Below are 17201 nucleotides of genomic sequence, written 5' to 3' on the forward strand. Positions count from 1 at the left end.
ACTGACATTCATTGCTGTAGACATTTGTGTCATTTTGAGGGCGAAACTGTCGTCAGCGGGTTGTCAAATCTTTATTGAAGAAGAGTATTGCGCCATCGAGTACTGAGTACGAAATAACACCATTATATAATCCTCTTGGTTTTTATCTAAGAAAGAAATTGTTGCAATCATAATCATTGATTCTTTTTAACCCACCATTTAAAAATGTCCTGTACCAAGTCAGGAATATGGCCATTGTTATACATCATAGTTCGTTTATGTGTGTGTTACATTTTAATGTTGTGTTTCTGATGTGTCGTAGGTCTCCTCTTATATTAGCTGCGGAACCGGTCCTAATGTTATTTTTTTGTTATTTGCTATGGCCGGGTCCGCAAATAGTAAAAAAAATAACATAAGGACCTAAGATCTACGGTTCCGAATCTACTCTTATTTTTGACTGACGGTGTTTCCCTCAGTTTTAGTTTGTAACCGACCGTGATGGTAACCCGAAATTTCGAACAGCGGTATTTTCTTGTTTTCGCGAGTTCTTATAGTGTTTAAATTATTATTTTCAAATACAAAAGTTCTTCGTATGTCTTCTACGAATTTTCTTATATCAGTTCAGGAACATATATTGTAATATATTGTAATGAATACTGTTCCCAGATCAGATATGATTGAATAAGTCAAAATTTTCATTTTCCGAAACTCTTAATTTATGATCATCTTTTTAACGTTCATCTTATTTTAAATTACCCAGACCATACGAGTACTTTTAAGGTCGTGAACATCTATATAGGCCTTTCTCTCTGCAGTGACAAAATGCAAGGGTCAAAAACTACAAAGCACTTACTTTACTAAATGTGATGATCCAAATAATCATTAATTAAAAAAATCTTCTTTTAAACAAAAAATGGTTCTCAAATAATTGTATATTAATTCGCATGTTTTATTAATGATTATTAATTCATCATAATTATAATCGTAGGAAGCACCAAAGGGTACCGTGGCACACCTTTAAATTATTATAAATTCCCGTTAATTCATTAGACCAGAGACATATAATAGTGTATTATATGTCTCTGATTAGACTAATTTAAAAATTCAGATTGCGAAACTTTTATGTATTTTTCGAAATTATCTCCCCTTTCCGGATGTGAAAAATAAAAACAAGTGCTTTGACATTTACCCACATTTGTCATTTCCAATAACAACAACGTTAAACAGAGCTGACGATAATTGCATCGAGAAAACTATATAAAAAAATATTTGATGCAAACATGCATGAGGCAAATAAACCCACGAATTGTTCAATATGGCAGGTGACACGCCGCGACAGACTGACATGGTTTCCTGACGGCTGCCATTGTCGACCCTGACGCCTGCGAAGGTCATGTCCTGACAGCCTACCTCTGTACGGCGACAAATTGTCTGTTAGGAACCTGTAAGGTAAACAGAATCCAGAAGATATGAGAAAATTGTCGAGTTCATATAAAAAGGGTTGAAAGGTAAATACAAAATACAGACACCGGCGAAGAGCTCTATAATATAATTTCAAATATTCATGACATCATTTGTCTGACAAATAATGTCAGTGACATGTCTAATTATATAAGTAATAAAGTATACATTTACATAAACCTAACATAATAGTATATTGCATACTTTACCAAGACAATGCTGTTCAAATTTGTACCTATTTTGCCAATATTAATGCAATTGTTCAAGTCTTCTTTCTCATTATCCCCCTCTATTAAATTAAATGAGGATATGAATGCCCTTTACCATGTTTACAGTCGGATATCAAACGGTGATTTGTTGGCTACCGTAATCGTAAAATAAGTCAAAATCTTACTGTGATGTTTCAAATGTCAGAGGCCTCAAATTATTCTAATTACATGTACCATTATTTTAGAGAAAAAATTTACTTCCGTCAAAACCAATCATGCAATGGACATGATGGAATTCATGTATTTATTGTCTAAAATAAATGGCACATTTAATTGTCATGAACCAAAAAATACAGATGAGATCAAACATGTCCTTTGGCAAGATCTTACCATAATTTGCCATGAAGGAATCCCAATTTATAGAAGATAGTAATGGCTTATTATGCCCTTTAACGTCTGGTGTCAAAGGGTAGTAATCGGCTACTGTAAACATCAAATTGGTTAACATTTGATCTGTCAAAATATCCACATTGTGATTCATCAGCGCGGTTTTGAATAATAAATGTTACCATCATTTTTGGAAAGAAATTAGTGTGATTTGTCAAAATCAGTTGATTTTTTTATCGTCTGACAACACGTACATGTACATCAAACATTACAGTGAACATCATTTGGCAAGAATTTTTACAGTTATCATCATGAAGGTACCCCACTATGACCCTCTAATAAGATCCTATTGTTTAATGTTATAACAAATGGTTATGGGCTTTGCTCATTGTTGAAGACCGTACGGTGACCTATAGTTGTTAATGTTTGTGTCATTTTGGTCTTTTGTGGATAGTTGTCTCATTGGCAATCATACCACATCTTCTTTTTTATATGACACTATAACTTATAAAATTTTGTTAACTATATATTGAACTCAAATTTATACAAAAGTAAATTTAAAAGCAAAACTAAAAATGCACATCAACTCAGTGAGCAGTTAGAGACATACCACATTATTTTAATGTTTAAACAGAATCATTTATTATGATCATGATTTAATATTATAACTGTAAAATAAAGCTTTCGTGTCTATCAAGCCCTACAGTATTTAAAAAAAATTACCAGAATTTAAAATTAAATATATATACATTGTATATACATTTTGGATCTCCTGTAGTTGGTGAGCGCAATACTGGTATATTGTAACTTTAAAAAAAAAAACCACTGGTACATAACTGATATACCAGTATTGTAATTGTATTGTTGATAATATTTTAAGGTATTTTAAAAATGTTTATCATAAATATAAACCACCTTCAATTAGTCAGTACTACTTGCACACATTGAAGAAGTACATGTAAATATTAATATACTTATTCAGACCTGCCAACTATCCCTATTTTTGTGGTATTGTCCCGATTTTAATACCTCAACCAGTCACCCTATAATCATATCAGGATCATAAAACAAGTCGAAATCCCGATTTTCAAAACCTGAAAAAAGTATTTATTTCATATTTTGAAGTTTTTCTCATATTGTGTATTACATTTGAAGGCCTTGCGCAAGTACTTCAGATCTATGCACAATTATTTTCTTTGTTGGATCAATAAGATGAAACATTGAACTCTAATAACAAATTATGAACTTTACGAGAGAAAAGTCATTAAAAGTATGTTTTTATGTATATACATTGTATGTCTCAAATCTAGAGATTGTAAAAAAAGTACTGTTATATTTATACAAGTAAATTTTTTGTAGAAAATTAAGGGGATATTATTCAAACACCATTGGAACAATGAACATTATTTACAAATAAAAAAATACTTGTAAAAGTAGTAATACCGGTTACCCTTAACAATTTTATTAGAAGTTGTCAAGATTATTGAGTGTGCATTATCATGATTGTTATTGTACTTAAATATTTATATATATATACAGTAGTAAGTACAATCTTTAGTCAAAACTTTTTTTCATAGCTTAATAAAAAAGTTTTAAAATTAGTAAAACACTGAATAAAAATGTGATAATAAATTATAACTCCTCTTGGTAAAGGGGAGACAACTCCAGGTATTCAAACGAAGTAAAGTATGATTGTAAAAATAAGATAACATGAATCCATTTATGTTTTTTCAGGAAATTTTCAGTACAATGTACCACCAAATTCTGGAGATGATATTTTAAGGAATATGAAGACATAACTTAAGTATGGAAGATATCAAGATAATCAAGACAGAACCTCAAATTAATTTGTTGGAGCATTCGTTTCAAAATGTAAAGAAGTTTGCTGAAATTTTATATAAATGTAAGCTTTGTACATCTTTACCATCAATTTTAACATCTGAAGAAAGTTTTCTTACCCATGTTAACAATACACACTACCAAGAGAGTGATGCCCTCAAGAAGTGTAGAAATTGTAGGCTGAAATTCCGCACAAAGGAAGATCTATGGTCTCATCAGAAGTTAATGCACTCTGATTTTGGGAGTGAAGAGGAAAGTTCTGATGATGAGAACGGAAAATTTGAAATTGCGTGGCAAATAACTACAGACCATGCTGATTTAAATAGTGCTGATCAGCTGAAGCGAAAGAAAGGAAAAAAGGAAAAACACAGCAGAAAACAAAAGAAATTGAAAAATTTGGCAGCTGAAGATGTGGAACAAGATCCTCATGTAGTTATAACTCATGGTATTGAACAAAGCATATCTCCAGCACCACAGAATGATTCAGCAGATCTTAAGAAACTGACCAATCAGATCACTTCAGACGCTAGTCCTAAAGCAAGTATGGGTAGCAATGGAAATGTGTATAGTTCTACTCCAGAATTTGGCAAATATACAAAATTAATACGTGAAGGTGGAAATATAGTGTATTTTTGTCAAGTTTGTAATTGGAAATCTCAAATGAAAGTTATGTTTACAGAACATTGTAAAAGTACTGCACATTTAGTTAAAGTTACCGTAGCAGAACAAAATGACAGCCACGATAAAAATACAAACGAAAATTCTTCACAAAACAAATATGAAAAAAGAGGACATTTCATGTCATTTTTGGATGAAAAAATTAACTATTACATCAACAAAAGACTTTCTAGTGAATCAATTAATCCGGAAATAGAGGAAAAAGATAACCAATTGAAAACAAGGAAAGAATCTCCAACTACTACAAATGATGAACATGTGATAAGTGTGGAAATAAAGAGAGAACCTGAGGATGTTCCAGACAATGTATCAATAGATAAAGATCAGATGGAGACTAAAAACAATGTCCACACAAACAGACGAAAGAGAAAAGTCATTAGTAGATTACTGAAAAACAGTGAAATAGACAATGACAACTGGTCAGATGATGATTCAGACAGTATACCACAACCAACAACAAACAAACAATCCCGACAGTATATAGACAGCTGTAGTGATTCTCAATTCAAAATACAAAAATCTACTGCACAGTTCTCTCCCTTGAATCTCAAGACAATAGAGGATGAATCTCAAAGTAGTAAAACAGACGAACAAAGTATTGTCAGTGAAGAGAAGGAGACCGCAGGAAGGGATCAGTCTGCGGGGAATGGTAAACATGAAATGGTGGTGAAAGATGTTATATCTAAAGCTTTAGATAGTGAACTATATCGTAGCAGCATGTATATGTACAGATGTTCCTTGTGTCCATTTGTATGTAACGATATCACAGAATATAGGTAAAGTTGTACTTACTCTATACATTTTGTACATGTACTGAAATACTTTGTAAATTACTCTTTGGAAATATACAGGAATTGATTTGTCCTATGCAATTGTATTAAAAAAAAAAAATCAGCATCTTTAAAGATAACAATTTGTGAAGTTAAGGGAAGCATGCAGGAATAATATATTATGTACATAAAAAAATAACAAGAAGAAAATGTATTGTCTAATTAAACATGTTAAAAGCCCTTCATTGGCAACATAACATTTACATTAACAGTACACTATGAGTCTTTGATTTTGAATAACACAATTGCACAATGAAAGAAAAATACTACTCATATACATGTATACTTACATGCATTTTTTTATCTCATATAAATCACTGACTCTTTTTCAGACAACCATCTTTAACATGTATATGATATGATGAATGCATAATACATGTATGTACGTATATTAATGTGAATAAACCCACAATTTTTCAGAAAGGTTTACTTGCAGACAGGGGTACTACTTGTACAAGTGTATTTTATTTACTTAAAGAAGTGAAAAAAATATACACATATAAGTAAATAAATAATGTTTGAATAATCTCCCCTTAATTTTCGAAAAAAATTACTTGTATACTCTTACAATCCAACAAAAATCCTCAAGTTTCAAGATGTAAAATCATGCCTTTCAAATTTTTTCCCAGGTTTGCTCAAATTTTTTCATTAAAGTTCAATGTTTCATCTCATTATTTCATCAAAGAAACTGATTGAGCAAAGATCTTGTATATTTGCGCAAGGCCTTCAAAAATTGCTCCTTTGGGGCTTGTAAATGAGCAGTGTTAAGAAGATAACAAACAAATGGGACTTTCATTGTCCATGAAATTACACTTAAATGATTAGTAAAGACATCTGTAAAGGGTACACAATTTAAAATTCTATTAGAGCAAAGAAATCTTAAGAATTCAAGAAAAGAAGAAAGGATGATTTTTTTACTTGTACAAGTAAAAAATTCTGAATGCTTAAGGGACATAACTAAGCCAATTTTTTTTTTACCTATACAAGTAAATAAAATTCACTTATTTAAGTATCCTACAAATTTACTTATATGTGTATATTTTTTTTTTACTTAAATAAAATACACTTGTACAAGTAGTACCCCTGACTGACTTGTTTGTATTTATATTTCAATCATGTATGGCTCAATCAGTTTATTTTGTTGTTTTCATCCAGTTTGCTTCTAATCATTAATTAAATATGAATCCCTATTTATTTTACTCAGGGTTCATTTTGAAACAGAACATGAGCCAGAACAACACACAGATGTAGTGACAGAGTCTGGGTACACTGACTGTAAAACAGAGCAGTGGAAAGTACTGAGGATTAAAGAGCTACTACCTGGTTAGTAACTCCTGAACAAAAAGTCAAAGCTTATATTGTTAATAGCTGGTGTAAAAAAAATATGCTGAAACAAATCATAAGTAAACATATACATACTAGCTTTGCCATTTGAGAAGTCTACAGATAGTATGCCAGAACAAATTTAAATATTTTGGCCCATAAAATATGTCATTTTGAAGCTAATCACACAATAAACATGATAAAATTACTGACATACTAAGTGTTTTGATTATGCTTATATTTGGCTAGAAAATGTTGTACTTTTTATTACAAATGTTAAATAATCTCATCAGTTTGAGAAGTCTCTGAAGTTTGACCAGTAATAAAAAAATTATGATGTGAAGCCGCAGCGTACAGTTATCATGGTTATATAAATGTTTCATTAAAGTCAGATTTTAGCCTACAGAGTTCAAAACTTTTTCTCAACATGTATGACTTGTGCATGTTGATTTTCAGATGAATATTCCCATTTCTAGGATAAGTTACTCAATACAAAGAGTTATATATATATATATATATATATACAGTATTAATATATTCATTTAGGCTCTCCTGGGTAATTCATGTACTATATATCATTTAGTTTAATATGTAAATCGTTATATTAATATATATGTTGTGTATATTCCTGACCATATGAGTATTTGGACCATATACATATACTCGTACGGACCGACCATACACGCATGGTCCAGTACGAGCTGACAAAACATGGGATTGAATCATATGGGTGTTAGGGACGACATCAAAAGTTCTATGTAGGATAAAGACTTAATTCAAATAGCTTTTTCACTGACCTCCCTCCCCCTCTTAACTTAATTTGGGAAAAAATTGATTTACCAATAGGGATATATATAAAAATCGATTTTAGATATACAAAACTTGCAGAATTTTAACCCCCACCCCCAAACTATTTGATTTAAGTTTTTTTATCCTACATCAATCTTTTGATGTCGTCCCTTATTTCATGTATTTAAACAATTTATCACAATCTTGATTTTTAGTTTTACAAATTGTTATTACAATTAGATAGATAAATAGAACAATTGAAATTATACTCGCCCAAGGCGACACTTGCTATAACAAGTAACGTAATATTTTTTACATTTATGTTTGCAGTTCATGTATGTTCCTTTGCATTTGCATTTTTTTGTAAAGTTGCTAAACATTCTAAAACAACTGATCTACCATATTATGTTTACTTCAGATATCTTCAATTTCAGTGATCATAATTCAATTAATGTATTTATAACTGATCAACATGCATGACATGCTCAATACAAGAGATAACAGTTGATTAGCGTGATTTTTTACAAATAGTTAGAATATAAAGTTTTTATTTCAATTACGCATTTGTATCTAATTAACTTGACCAACTTCTTAATATTAGTCAGACCGTATGAGTATTTTGAAAAAAGTATGCATACGGTCCAGACAGTTTGGAACATGTATATATATATATATATATTTACTTTAACTTGAATAATTAAGTAGTGTCTAAAGTTATATATATATATATATATACAGTTTACATAGATATGTTTAAGTATTTACATATTATAATTTAATAAAATTTTAACAAGTCTTTTTTGTTACAGACATAATTGTGGCTCATCCCAGAGGAAATGTTTCACGAGACCTTTTACTACAGAAAGCCAGTATGGTAGCAAGTGAGCCAGAGATAGCTTTGTGGGGACCAGCATGTAACAAAGCTTTACGAGAATTGTTTCCTGATAGTTTGGCACAGCGCAAAGGAAAATTCAAAAAATATCCTTTTTAATTAATCAATGAAGGCATTGTGTGTCTTATGATATCACTTTAAGTGTAAGTGTTGACTGCTATTTATAATTGAACACTTACATTTACAAAAAAGTAATTTCATTTCGTAAAAATAATATATTGATTTAAGCAATTAATTAATGCAAATTAATCAGGTTCAGTCCTGTACTATTGATTTATTTATTTTCTTTTGTACAAAATTTTGTATTCTGATTTTGTTTAACACTTAAATTTATGGTTCACCTTCAATACAGATCAAAGATACTATTATTGGCCTTGTCAATATTCAACATACAACATAGGTTTACCGTTATTGGCCTTGTCAATATTCAACATAGGTTTACCGTTATTGGCATTGTCAATATATATACAGATCAACATAGGTTTACTGTTATTGGCCTTGTCAATATTCAACATAGGTTTACCGTTACTTTAAAAGTTGAATAACTTTTAATAGTTTTTCCTTTACTGTTACACTTTAGAAACAATATTATTATTAAGTTTTTTTATCCTACATCAATCTTTTGATGTCGTCCCTTATTTAAACAATTTATCACAATCTTGATTTTTAGTTTTACAAATTGTTATTACAATTAGATAGATAAATAGATCAAAAGAACAATTGAAATTATACACTCGCCCAAGGCGACACTTGCTATAACAAGTAACGTAATATTTTTTACATTTATGTTTGCAGTTCATGTAAATCTATGTAAACTGTATATATATATAACTTTAGACACTATTAAACAATAAGCATTCTTACAAACAGAAAAACACTTTGAAAAGCCATTTCCTTAACATTGTCACAACGTATTTCTTTGGTGTAGCCTTGATAGATCAGGTACAGCAGGAGGAAGCAGCATCAGCAGAAGGAAATGATGTAGATTTCTCTCCTCTCAGAGATATGACACAGGACATGGATAAAATACTACAACATCTACATAGTAAGATCTATATAATAAATATTTATATAGGAGATGATTTGGGTTTTCTATTAGTGTCAAACCTCCACGACAGTTTTGTAGTAGTGTTTCTGCCTTGAGTATGACCAGATTAAACCAAAGTCTTTTAAATTGGTATTTGCTATTCTCTGCAAGCACAAGACATTAAGGAGTACAAGCAATGCAGTCAGCTCATAGTCAGAATAATGTGTAGAGGTAGTTTAAAATGTCTTCCTACAAATTATTACCTTGCCAACTAGCAAATTGAAATTATAACAAAGCAACCTGTCTAGAGCCTTATGTCCCACTGGGGATGAAGAAGTAAATTTCAGTCTAGTATAACATGTATATAGCAGTGTAAATATTCAGTCTGAACTAAATTTCAACTACTAGTCCCAAAACCAATATTCAGATATTTTTCTGCGTTAAAACAAACTTTTTGCTGATACTAGTCCAAAAAGAACATAAAACATCAGACTGGTGGCTAATTGTGCAGACTGTATTCATATCTCAGTTATATTTTCTTTTCTTAATATTCATTTAAATTAATTTGCTGCCAGATAAAAATAAGCTATCCATCTAGTAGCATCTAAGTTTACTTCATATATTGTATTGCCTAATGATAAATGTGTATCCTTTTTTTACATACAGTTTTAGTTTTTAATATACATTGTACTGTAAATTGGAAATTTTGGCATCAGGATATTTTGGTGTGTTTCTAGTGGAAGACATGTGTTTTATTTTGGCATGTGTAATTTTGGTGCTTCATCTGACAATTGATATGTTTAATTTTAACAACAGTAGTGAGCAATAAGTATTCTTTTATTTCAGCAATAGTACAATGGAGGGGTGATTTAGAAGCTGGTGTTTCTCGAGATGATGTATTACATATACTTGGACGTAAGATAGATGACCCAGAAGTCCAGCACTGGGGTGTACAGTGTAATAGAGCAATCAGAATACTCTTCCCACATGTACAGATGAAACGCAAAGGAAAATTCAAAACATATCCTTTTAATATATAACTGATTTTCCATATAATGTATGGTATAAAGGCTTATTTGTCATATTTAGATTAACTAATTCAGGAAACAATCTTAATTAAAAGTTTAAAAAAGTAGGTTTTATTGATTATGTAAATATTCAACATTCTAATGAAATACTTGAAAAAAACATAGGCCTTCTGGTGATATATCACAATACATGCAATAGGAGTGGGACTTCATGGCATAATATCAAAATTGGTAAAAAAAAAAGATATAGGCAATTGATAATGTATTTTAGGAGAGGTAATTGATTTAAATATAGGGATGTGGGGTATATATTATCAACCCAAAACACTAAATAAAAAAAATAATTTTGTGATCATGTAAAACTATTTTTGATAAAAGTCATATTGATTCTATGCAGTGTTGGGTGCTGTTAAACAAGCTAATATGTCTAATATGTTACAACATGCAGAATGAAAATACATCACTTACATATGATTTTCCTGAACTTTACCACTACAGTATATTTTGGAGTAACATTTTCTGATCAGGTGACAAAAGAGGTAAGACAATAATTACAAAATAATAAAAAGAAAAAACAGGTCTTTAAAATATGATCATCAAATATCAGATGATCACATTTTATTTAAAGACCTGTTATCAGGTATCTGTCTTGGAAGTGAGACCATCTAAAATATGAGATATAGTCAAAACTCTATTAATGGTTTAATTGACTAAGGCCAAGAAAAAAAATCTGAGTTTCCGGTAACCTGACCGACCCTGTTTTTTAGCCCGACCCTAATTTTTTTATTGGTATCAACCGACCCTGTTTTTGACACAGGCTTCAGTTCATCTACATAATAATTTATCTAACTTGCTTTTATTGGCACAGAAAGCCAGTAAAACATTTTATTAATGTCAAAAGGTATTCTAAATAGGTTGAAATCCAAGAAATTAGCACAGCAGGTGCTTCAAAAACACTGCAAATGGCTGCACTTCCAGTATTTGCAACTAATTATGGCCCGGACTTGGAAAAACGATGATAATTTTCCAAATTTCGTTTACAATGTCAAAAAAGAAGAAAAAAAATTGACCTACCGACCCTATTTTTCAAAATGATGTTACCTGAAACACAGATATTTTTTTTCTAGGCCTAAACCAAAAGTAAGTGAGATATAACATCTAAAACAAGTTTCCCTTTTCAAACAAACACTTTCCTCTGAGATTGTAGATTTGTATGTGACTCTAATATTGATATAAGTAATCTAAGCTATGAAGGCCAATTTCCACTACACAGTGAGTACACTGGTTCTTTTTAGTTTTTAGACAGATTTCCATTGAATACAGGGTTCTGTTTGGTCAGATTTACACTATACACACGATTCTATTAAGACAATTTGATTTTCATTGCATTGTTGTTTTATTGCAATGATACTTAACAGTCACTTATGAAATGTGGTGCCTGATGAAATGACACAAGAAATTAAAGTTTTTGGTATGAAATAACCAACAAGACTGCTACCTTTTCTCCTTTAGGTTTATAAGTAAAATAGGTTCATTAGATTTGAAAAGCAGAAAATCCAATAAATATTTGCCTCACTTGCAAGTGAATAATTAGACCTCATCAAATCTGTATTCATGTGAACTTCAATTTAACCCCTTAACTAAAGATGGACAACGCATGCATTGAATGCTTACTGGTTATTTATTTCAACATTGAAAGTGAAACAAAGGTAAATCGTTTGATGACTGAATCGATCCAAAAAAAAAACTTTCTTATACAGGTAAAAACGATGAGAAACACATGTTATCAATCTATAAAATTAAACAGACCTTTACAGATCCATTTTATTTTTAGGACTTTGCATCCTTAACTGCACCAAAATCAAGACCACAGAAACCGGTAGTTAAAGATGATGGGGTTAGTAATAATATATTTCTATATTGTACACATTATTTGTCCATCATTTAAACTGCTGATATATAATGATGACTCACAGATCATGTTTGAGTTCCATTTTGGCTGTCTGACTTTGGGAAGAATTACACCCTTTCACTTAAAATTTCAGAAAATTATTCTTTTCCAAATACATGTAAGGACGGTAGTCATGGTAGCGGATTATTATAATTAAGAGAACATACTGTAATCTCTGGCCTTTATCAATAAATTTAGAGTCTTTTATTTAATCAAAAAGACACTATATGATGAAACTATTAGTTGTCTCTGGGATAGTAAATTCAACATGTATGTCTTATGAAGGACATGATTAAGATTTGTGCATATCACTTTAGAGGGTAAGATGCAAAATTTTTTTTTTTAATTAAATCAGTCGTATGCATTTTATGCACATTGTAAAAAACATTTCAAATCAATTACTGTCGACACCGAGGTTAATCATTCTTTTGTATAAATGGATAAATGAATTTACTTTTTCATTCCCTTCAAATTTAAATACATACTATAACCATTTGTTTTGTCTAAACAACAGCATTCTTATGTAATAAAAGACATTCAGATAAATTGTGCATCTACATTTTATATGCCATTTAACTAAAAATTTAACAAAATATATTACAAAATAACACAGTATGCTGCTGCAGAACCAAAAGTATGACCTCATATAATCTGTAGGTGTTTGTATCTTTGATCACTTGTTTACTTATTTAATTTATTTCAGATCAAGCCAAAACTAACATGGAGAGATGCCATTAGAACTATAGGAGGTAAAGCTTTTACAGCTCAAGACAAGAAATCCATTATTACCAAAGGTTGGGGTCCATTGATGAGCCTAGGGGGTCCTTCGACCACTGACACGAAAGAGACAAGCTCATCTCCCAGTATGTTCATGCAAGATCAAGGACTTGCTCCGCCAAATGTCACATCTGAAATGATAAATTTGGCACAGCCATTTAAAGAATCTCCAGACCTGCCACCAAGAAGTGGTGGCTCTTCACAAAATATGTCATTACTCAGGTATCATCTAACATCTGATGAGTTTAATAAGTACTACAAATTTGGTGCTGAGTTGGAAAAAACTATATGGAGTAGTAGAAAAGAACTAGAACAGGCCAAGGAGGATCGTGAAAAATTGGCAGCAGGTGGAGACACTGTCAACAGTCAGATCTCAAATAGTGGAGATGAAAAGAGCAATGATGCTGATGATGAGAGTAGCCAGAGTACATTAGGTGATGGAAAAGCTTCATCATTCTTCAATGAGAAATCAGATAATCCAAACGTTATAAAGACTGATGATGGTATTATGTATATAAAACAAGAAGTTGATTCTGATCAAGACAGCTGATAGTTGTAGATAAATGTGTTAGACAGTACATATGTATAAGTAAAAGAGGACAAAGTCCTAATTACTAATAGAAACTTTACTATGGAATTCAACATCTTTATATTTTTTGTCTGCACTTCTGCAATCACACTGTTATTTCATTCCCATTTCATTCTTTTCTTTTAGAAATTGTGGTAAAACCTCTATAGATGTATGAATTATTTGAAACAAAATTGAATCAAGATTATTAAAAAGTTTGATGTGTCGAGGAAGTCTTCACCAAAAACTTTTTCAACTACCAGTCAGCAGACCTGTATTCTGACAATTTTTCTTATTGGTCCAAAGTTTTTCAATCACTTACTATACTAAATGAAATTTTATTAGTCTGGGGCATATATAGGACCCATGCAGACTGGTGAAGACACCAACTAAAATTTGTATAATTTATTTGTAAACTTCATTTTAATACATTTTCAAGTTATGCCATAAATAAGTACTTATTAGTTCACGCCTAAATCATGAGGTCAGTGATGTAGGGTATTCCCTCTTCAGGGGCATCCAGACACTTATAAAAGGAGGGGTTCCCAACCCAGGTCAAAAAGGGGGGGGGTCCAACTATATGTCCCCATTCAAATGCATTGATTGTTGTTAAAAACAGTATGATCATAACATTATGATTTTATGTAGTGTAATATATTTCACAATGTGAAAAAAAAATATGATTTTAGTAAGGAAATTAAAAATTGTTTGACAAATTTATTTAATTTTTGAAAAAGTTATTATTCTGGTATGGACTTCAGTATCATATGTATTTCACATGCCAATCATTTTTTTTAAATTTCTCACAAACTTCAGTGTTTTTGTAGCATTTGTGTTGAGAACTTTTACATGAAAATCTCTTGTTGTTTATCTCTGTCTGTAAGACTTGTTTTACTGCCTCTAACTATTTTGTTGTATTTGGACTTTATATATCATGTATACAGTGACTTTTGAAGATGATTGTAATGCACTGTTTATCTCCACAAGAAAAGGTTCAAGTTATTTTTCTTTTTAACATTTTTAATAAATATTGGTATTAAATGTGAGATAATTTCTCAATAAAAAATGAATGTAGTTATAAATCAACTCATTGTATAGATACATATGAAATATTCAAAATGTATTAAGGCAACTTTATTCCTTTAAAATGAATGTGGGAGCGAACAAGTATTTTTTTTAATTTTTTGGACCATTGGTTGTTGGACATTAAAGGTTGTATGCAAAGTTAAGGTATGTTTTTTTAAGAGGTGGTACAAACCATCTGGTTTATATTTATGCTTGAAATTCACAAAAATTGGTACTCCACAAATAATAATAAATCTGCAGTAAAGTGAAACATTTTCTCCAAAAATCCTTCTTATAAATGAAAAGTATTTTCCATAAAAGTAGACAACAAACTAAAAGAGTGGAAAGTTTCTTCTGACTTCATTCTACAAGGGCACTAATTTATTTTAAAAATAATATCTGTTATGTTCTATATATATATATATATATATATAAGATTGTGATACTGTTTCTCTGTTTTGTTTCATCAGTTTACTTTGTACATCTTTTCTAACATATTTAATAAACTTTATTTTTATGTTATTTACTTTTTACTTATGATTAAAAATGGATGTGGCAGTCATCTCTGTATCAGAAACAAAGATGATTACAATTTTTAAATTTATAAATTTTGTTCTCTCCTTAGCAGCAAAATTCCAACTTCACCTGAGTATACATATTTCATCTTTTACAATATTTAAGATCTTGAACTTGCTTCTCAGACTTTGTAGAATGTCATTGATGTCTTATGCAAAACATTATTGAACTATAGGGTTTTGTTGAAGCATTTTGCTTTTTCTTAACCAAAAAAATCTTCCAGAAGTGCAAACACCTAAAAATTAAATATTCAGTGTCTCAATGTCTAGTTAACACAAGATGACCTTGAGTTATAGATTCTAGGTGCTGAAGGTGTATATATTTTTATTAAACCCTGTCCTGATGAAGTTTCCACTCTGTCCATCCGTCTGTCTGTCTGTCCATCTGTCAGTCCAGCAAATCCCGTATTCCAAACTGTATTTCTTCATAATTGAAGATATTGATTTGATATTTGGTATATAGTTTTATCTTGGCAAGTCAGTTCAAGTTCAAATTTTGTTCCAGTCTGATTTTATGCAGTTATGGTCCTTGGACTTAAATAATTCACTTAATCCGTTTCAACATTATTAAGCCCCACCTATGCCCCACTTACGATAGTAGAGGGGCATTATGCTTTCTGGTCTGTCTGTCTGTCCGTCCGTCTGTCCCGCTTCAGGTTAAAAGTTTTTGGTCAAGGTAGTTTTTGATAAAGCTGAAGTCCAATCAACTTGAAACTTAGTACAAATGTTCCATCTAATTGTACCCAATTTCACGGTCCATTGAACATGGTAAATGATAGTGCGAGTGGGGCATCTGTGTACTTTGGACACATTCTTGTTTTATGTCAGTCTTTAAAGATATTGTCTTGATATTTTTTTGACATATTGTTTACACCATGACAAGTTATAGATCAAGTTAGAATTTTTGTTCCAATACAATGAATTTTTAACCAGTAGGGGACGATAAAAATGAAAATGGAAATTAGGAATATGTTTAAGAGACTACAACCCAACCAAAGATCAGACAACATGTAACATGCAATACTGGCAGAATACTTGTTTGCAATGTGAATTACTCATTATCAAAGTAAGATAACTATGTACATGAGGTATGGTAAATGGATTCCTTGCAAGTTTACATGTTAGTCAGAAAGACTTACACTTCATTTCATGGATCAGTGACCAAGGTTAGTTTATGTGATCAGAAGCTGTAAGCAGTACAATGTAGTTCCACTTTATTTGATGTATGGAATGATTGTAAGGTCAACATGTCTGTCAAACAGGTATCATCTTCCCTTGATCTCATTTTTATGGTTAATGGATCAGTGATCAAAGATCAAGGTTATGTGATTCTTAATAAGTGTATAAAATGAAAACAAGGTGTACCAGTACATGTCTGTCTGGCAAAGTTCATCAGACTTTTACCTAATTTTCCCAAGGTTTCCTGATTAAGTCTGTTTCAGATACTTCATGCAATAGGGTCATATAAATTTGATGTATGTATGATTACAAAGATCATAGATGTGCCTATCTATTTGGTATGGTTCATTTGATATTGACCTCATTTCATGGTTAATTGGTCAGTTCTAGATTTTTTATTTATGGTTTGGTCTGTTTCTTGTATGCTAAAAGCAATAGCCCGGCTATATTTGGTGTATGGAATAATTGTAAGGAGTTCATGTCTGTCTGACTGATATTAAGATTATGTAATCAGAAGTAAACTGGTACATGTAGTTGTTAAATATCTCCGAAATTCAGAAAAAAAGAATCAAACTTTGTATGCTTGGAATCGGTGTAAGATTATTATTTTATTCAAAAAATAATTTGAGACAGGTGAAAAGAAC

The 17201-nt window shown here is 30.9% G+C and overlaps 1 protein-coding gene across 2 annotated transcripts; it reads left to right on the top strand.

Moving 5' to 3' along the window:
• Positions 1–1141: 1141 nt before the first annotated feature.
• On the top strand, positions 1142–15339 carry LOC134707965 (uncharacterized). 2 transcript variants are annotated; one of them, XM_063568151.1, is made up of 9 exons: positions 1142–1428; positions 3771–5329; positions 6588–6706; positions 8305–8473; positions 9296–9432; positions 10261–10433; positions 10934–10981; positions 12277–12339; positions 13097–15339. In XM_063568151.1, exons 2-9 carry the CDS (start codon positions 3843–3845, stop codon positions 13718–13720), a joined length of 2820 nt encoding a protein of 939 aa, XP_063424221.1. In that variant the 5' UTR covers positions 1142–1428; positions 3771–3842; the 3' UTR covers positions 13721–15339. The 2 variants fall into 2 exon arrangements, with proteins under 2 accessions (XP_063424221.1, XP_063424220.1); XM_063568150.1 differs by having other exon boundaries at positions 1142–1487; positions 13097–15336.
• The last annotated feature ends 1862 nt before the right edge of the window (positions 15340–17201 follow it).

This window comes from Mytilus trossulus, chromosome 2 (assembly GCF_036588685.1).
Source record: "Mytilus trossulus isolate FHL-02 chromosome 2, PNRI_Mtr1.1.1.hap1, whole genome shotgun sequence".
Classification (NCBI taxonomy): Eukaryota; Metazoa; Mollusca; class Bivalvia; order Mytilida; family Mytilidae; genus Mytilus; species Mytilus trossulus.

Bases quoted from the DNA above. Each gene is read 5' to 3' on its own strand.
- LOC134707965 (XM_063568151.1), top strand. From the start codon at position 3,843: ATGGAAGATATCAAGATAATCAAGACAGAACCTCAAATTAATTTGTTG. The intron at 8,474-9,295 runs ATATCCTTTTTA...TAACATTGTCAC, and splicing joins CGCAAAGGAAAATTCAAAAA to AACGTATTTCTTTGGTGTAG. The intron at 10,434-10,933 runs ACATATCCTTTT...CTGAACTTTACC, and splicing joins AACGCAAAGGAAAATTCAAA to ACTACAGTATATTTTGGAGT.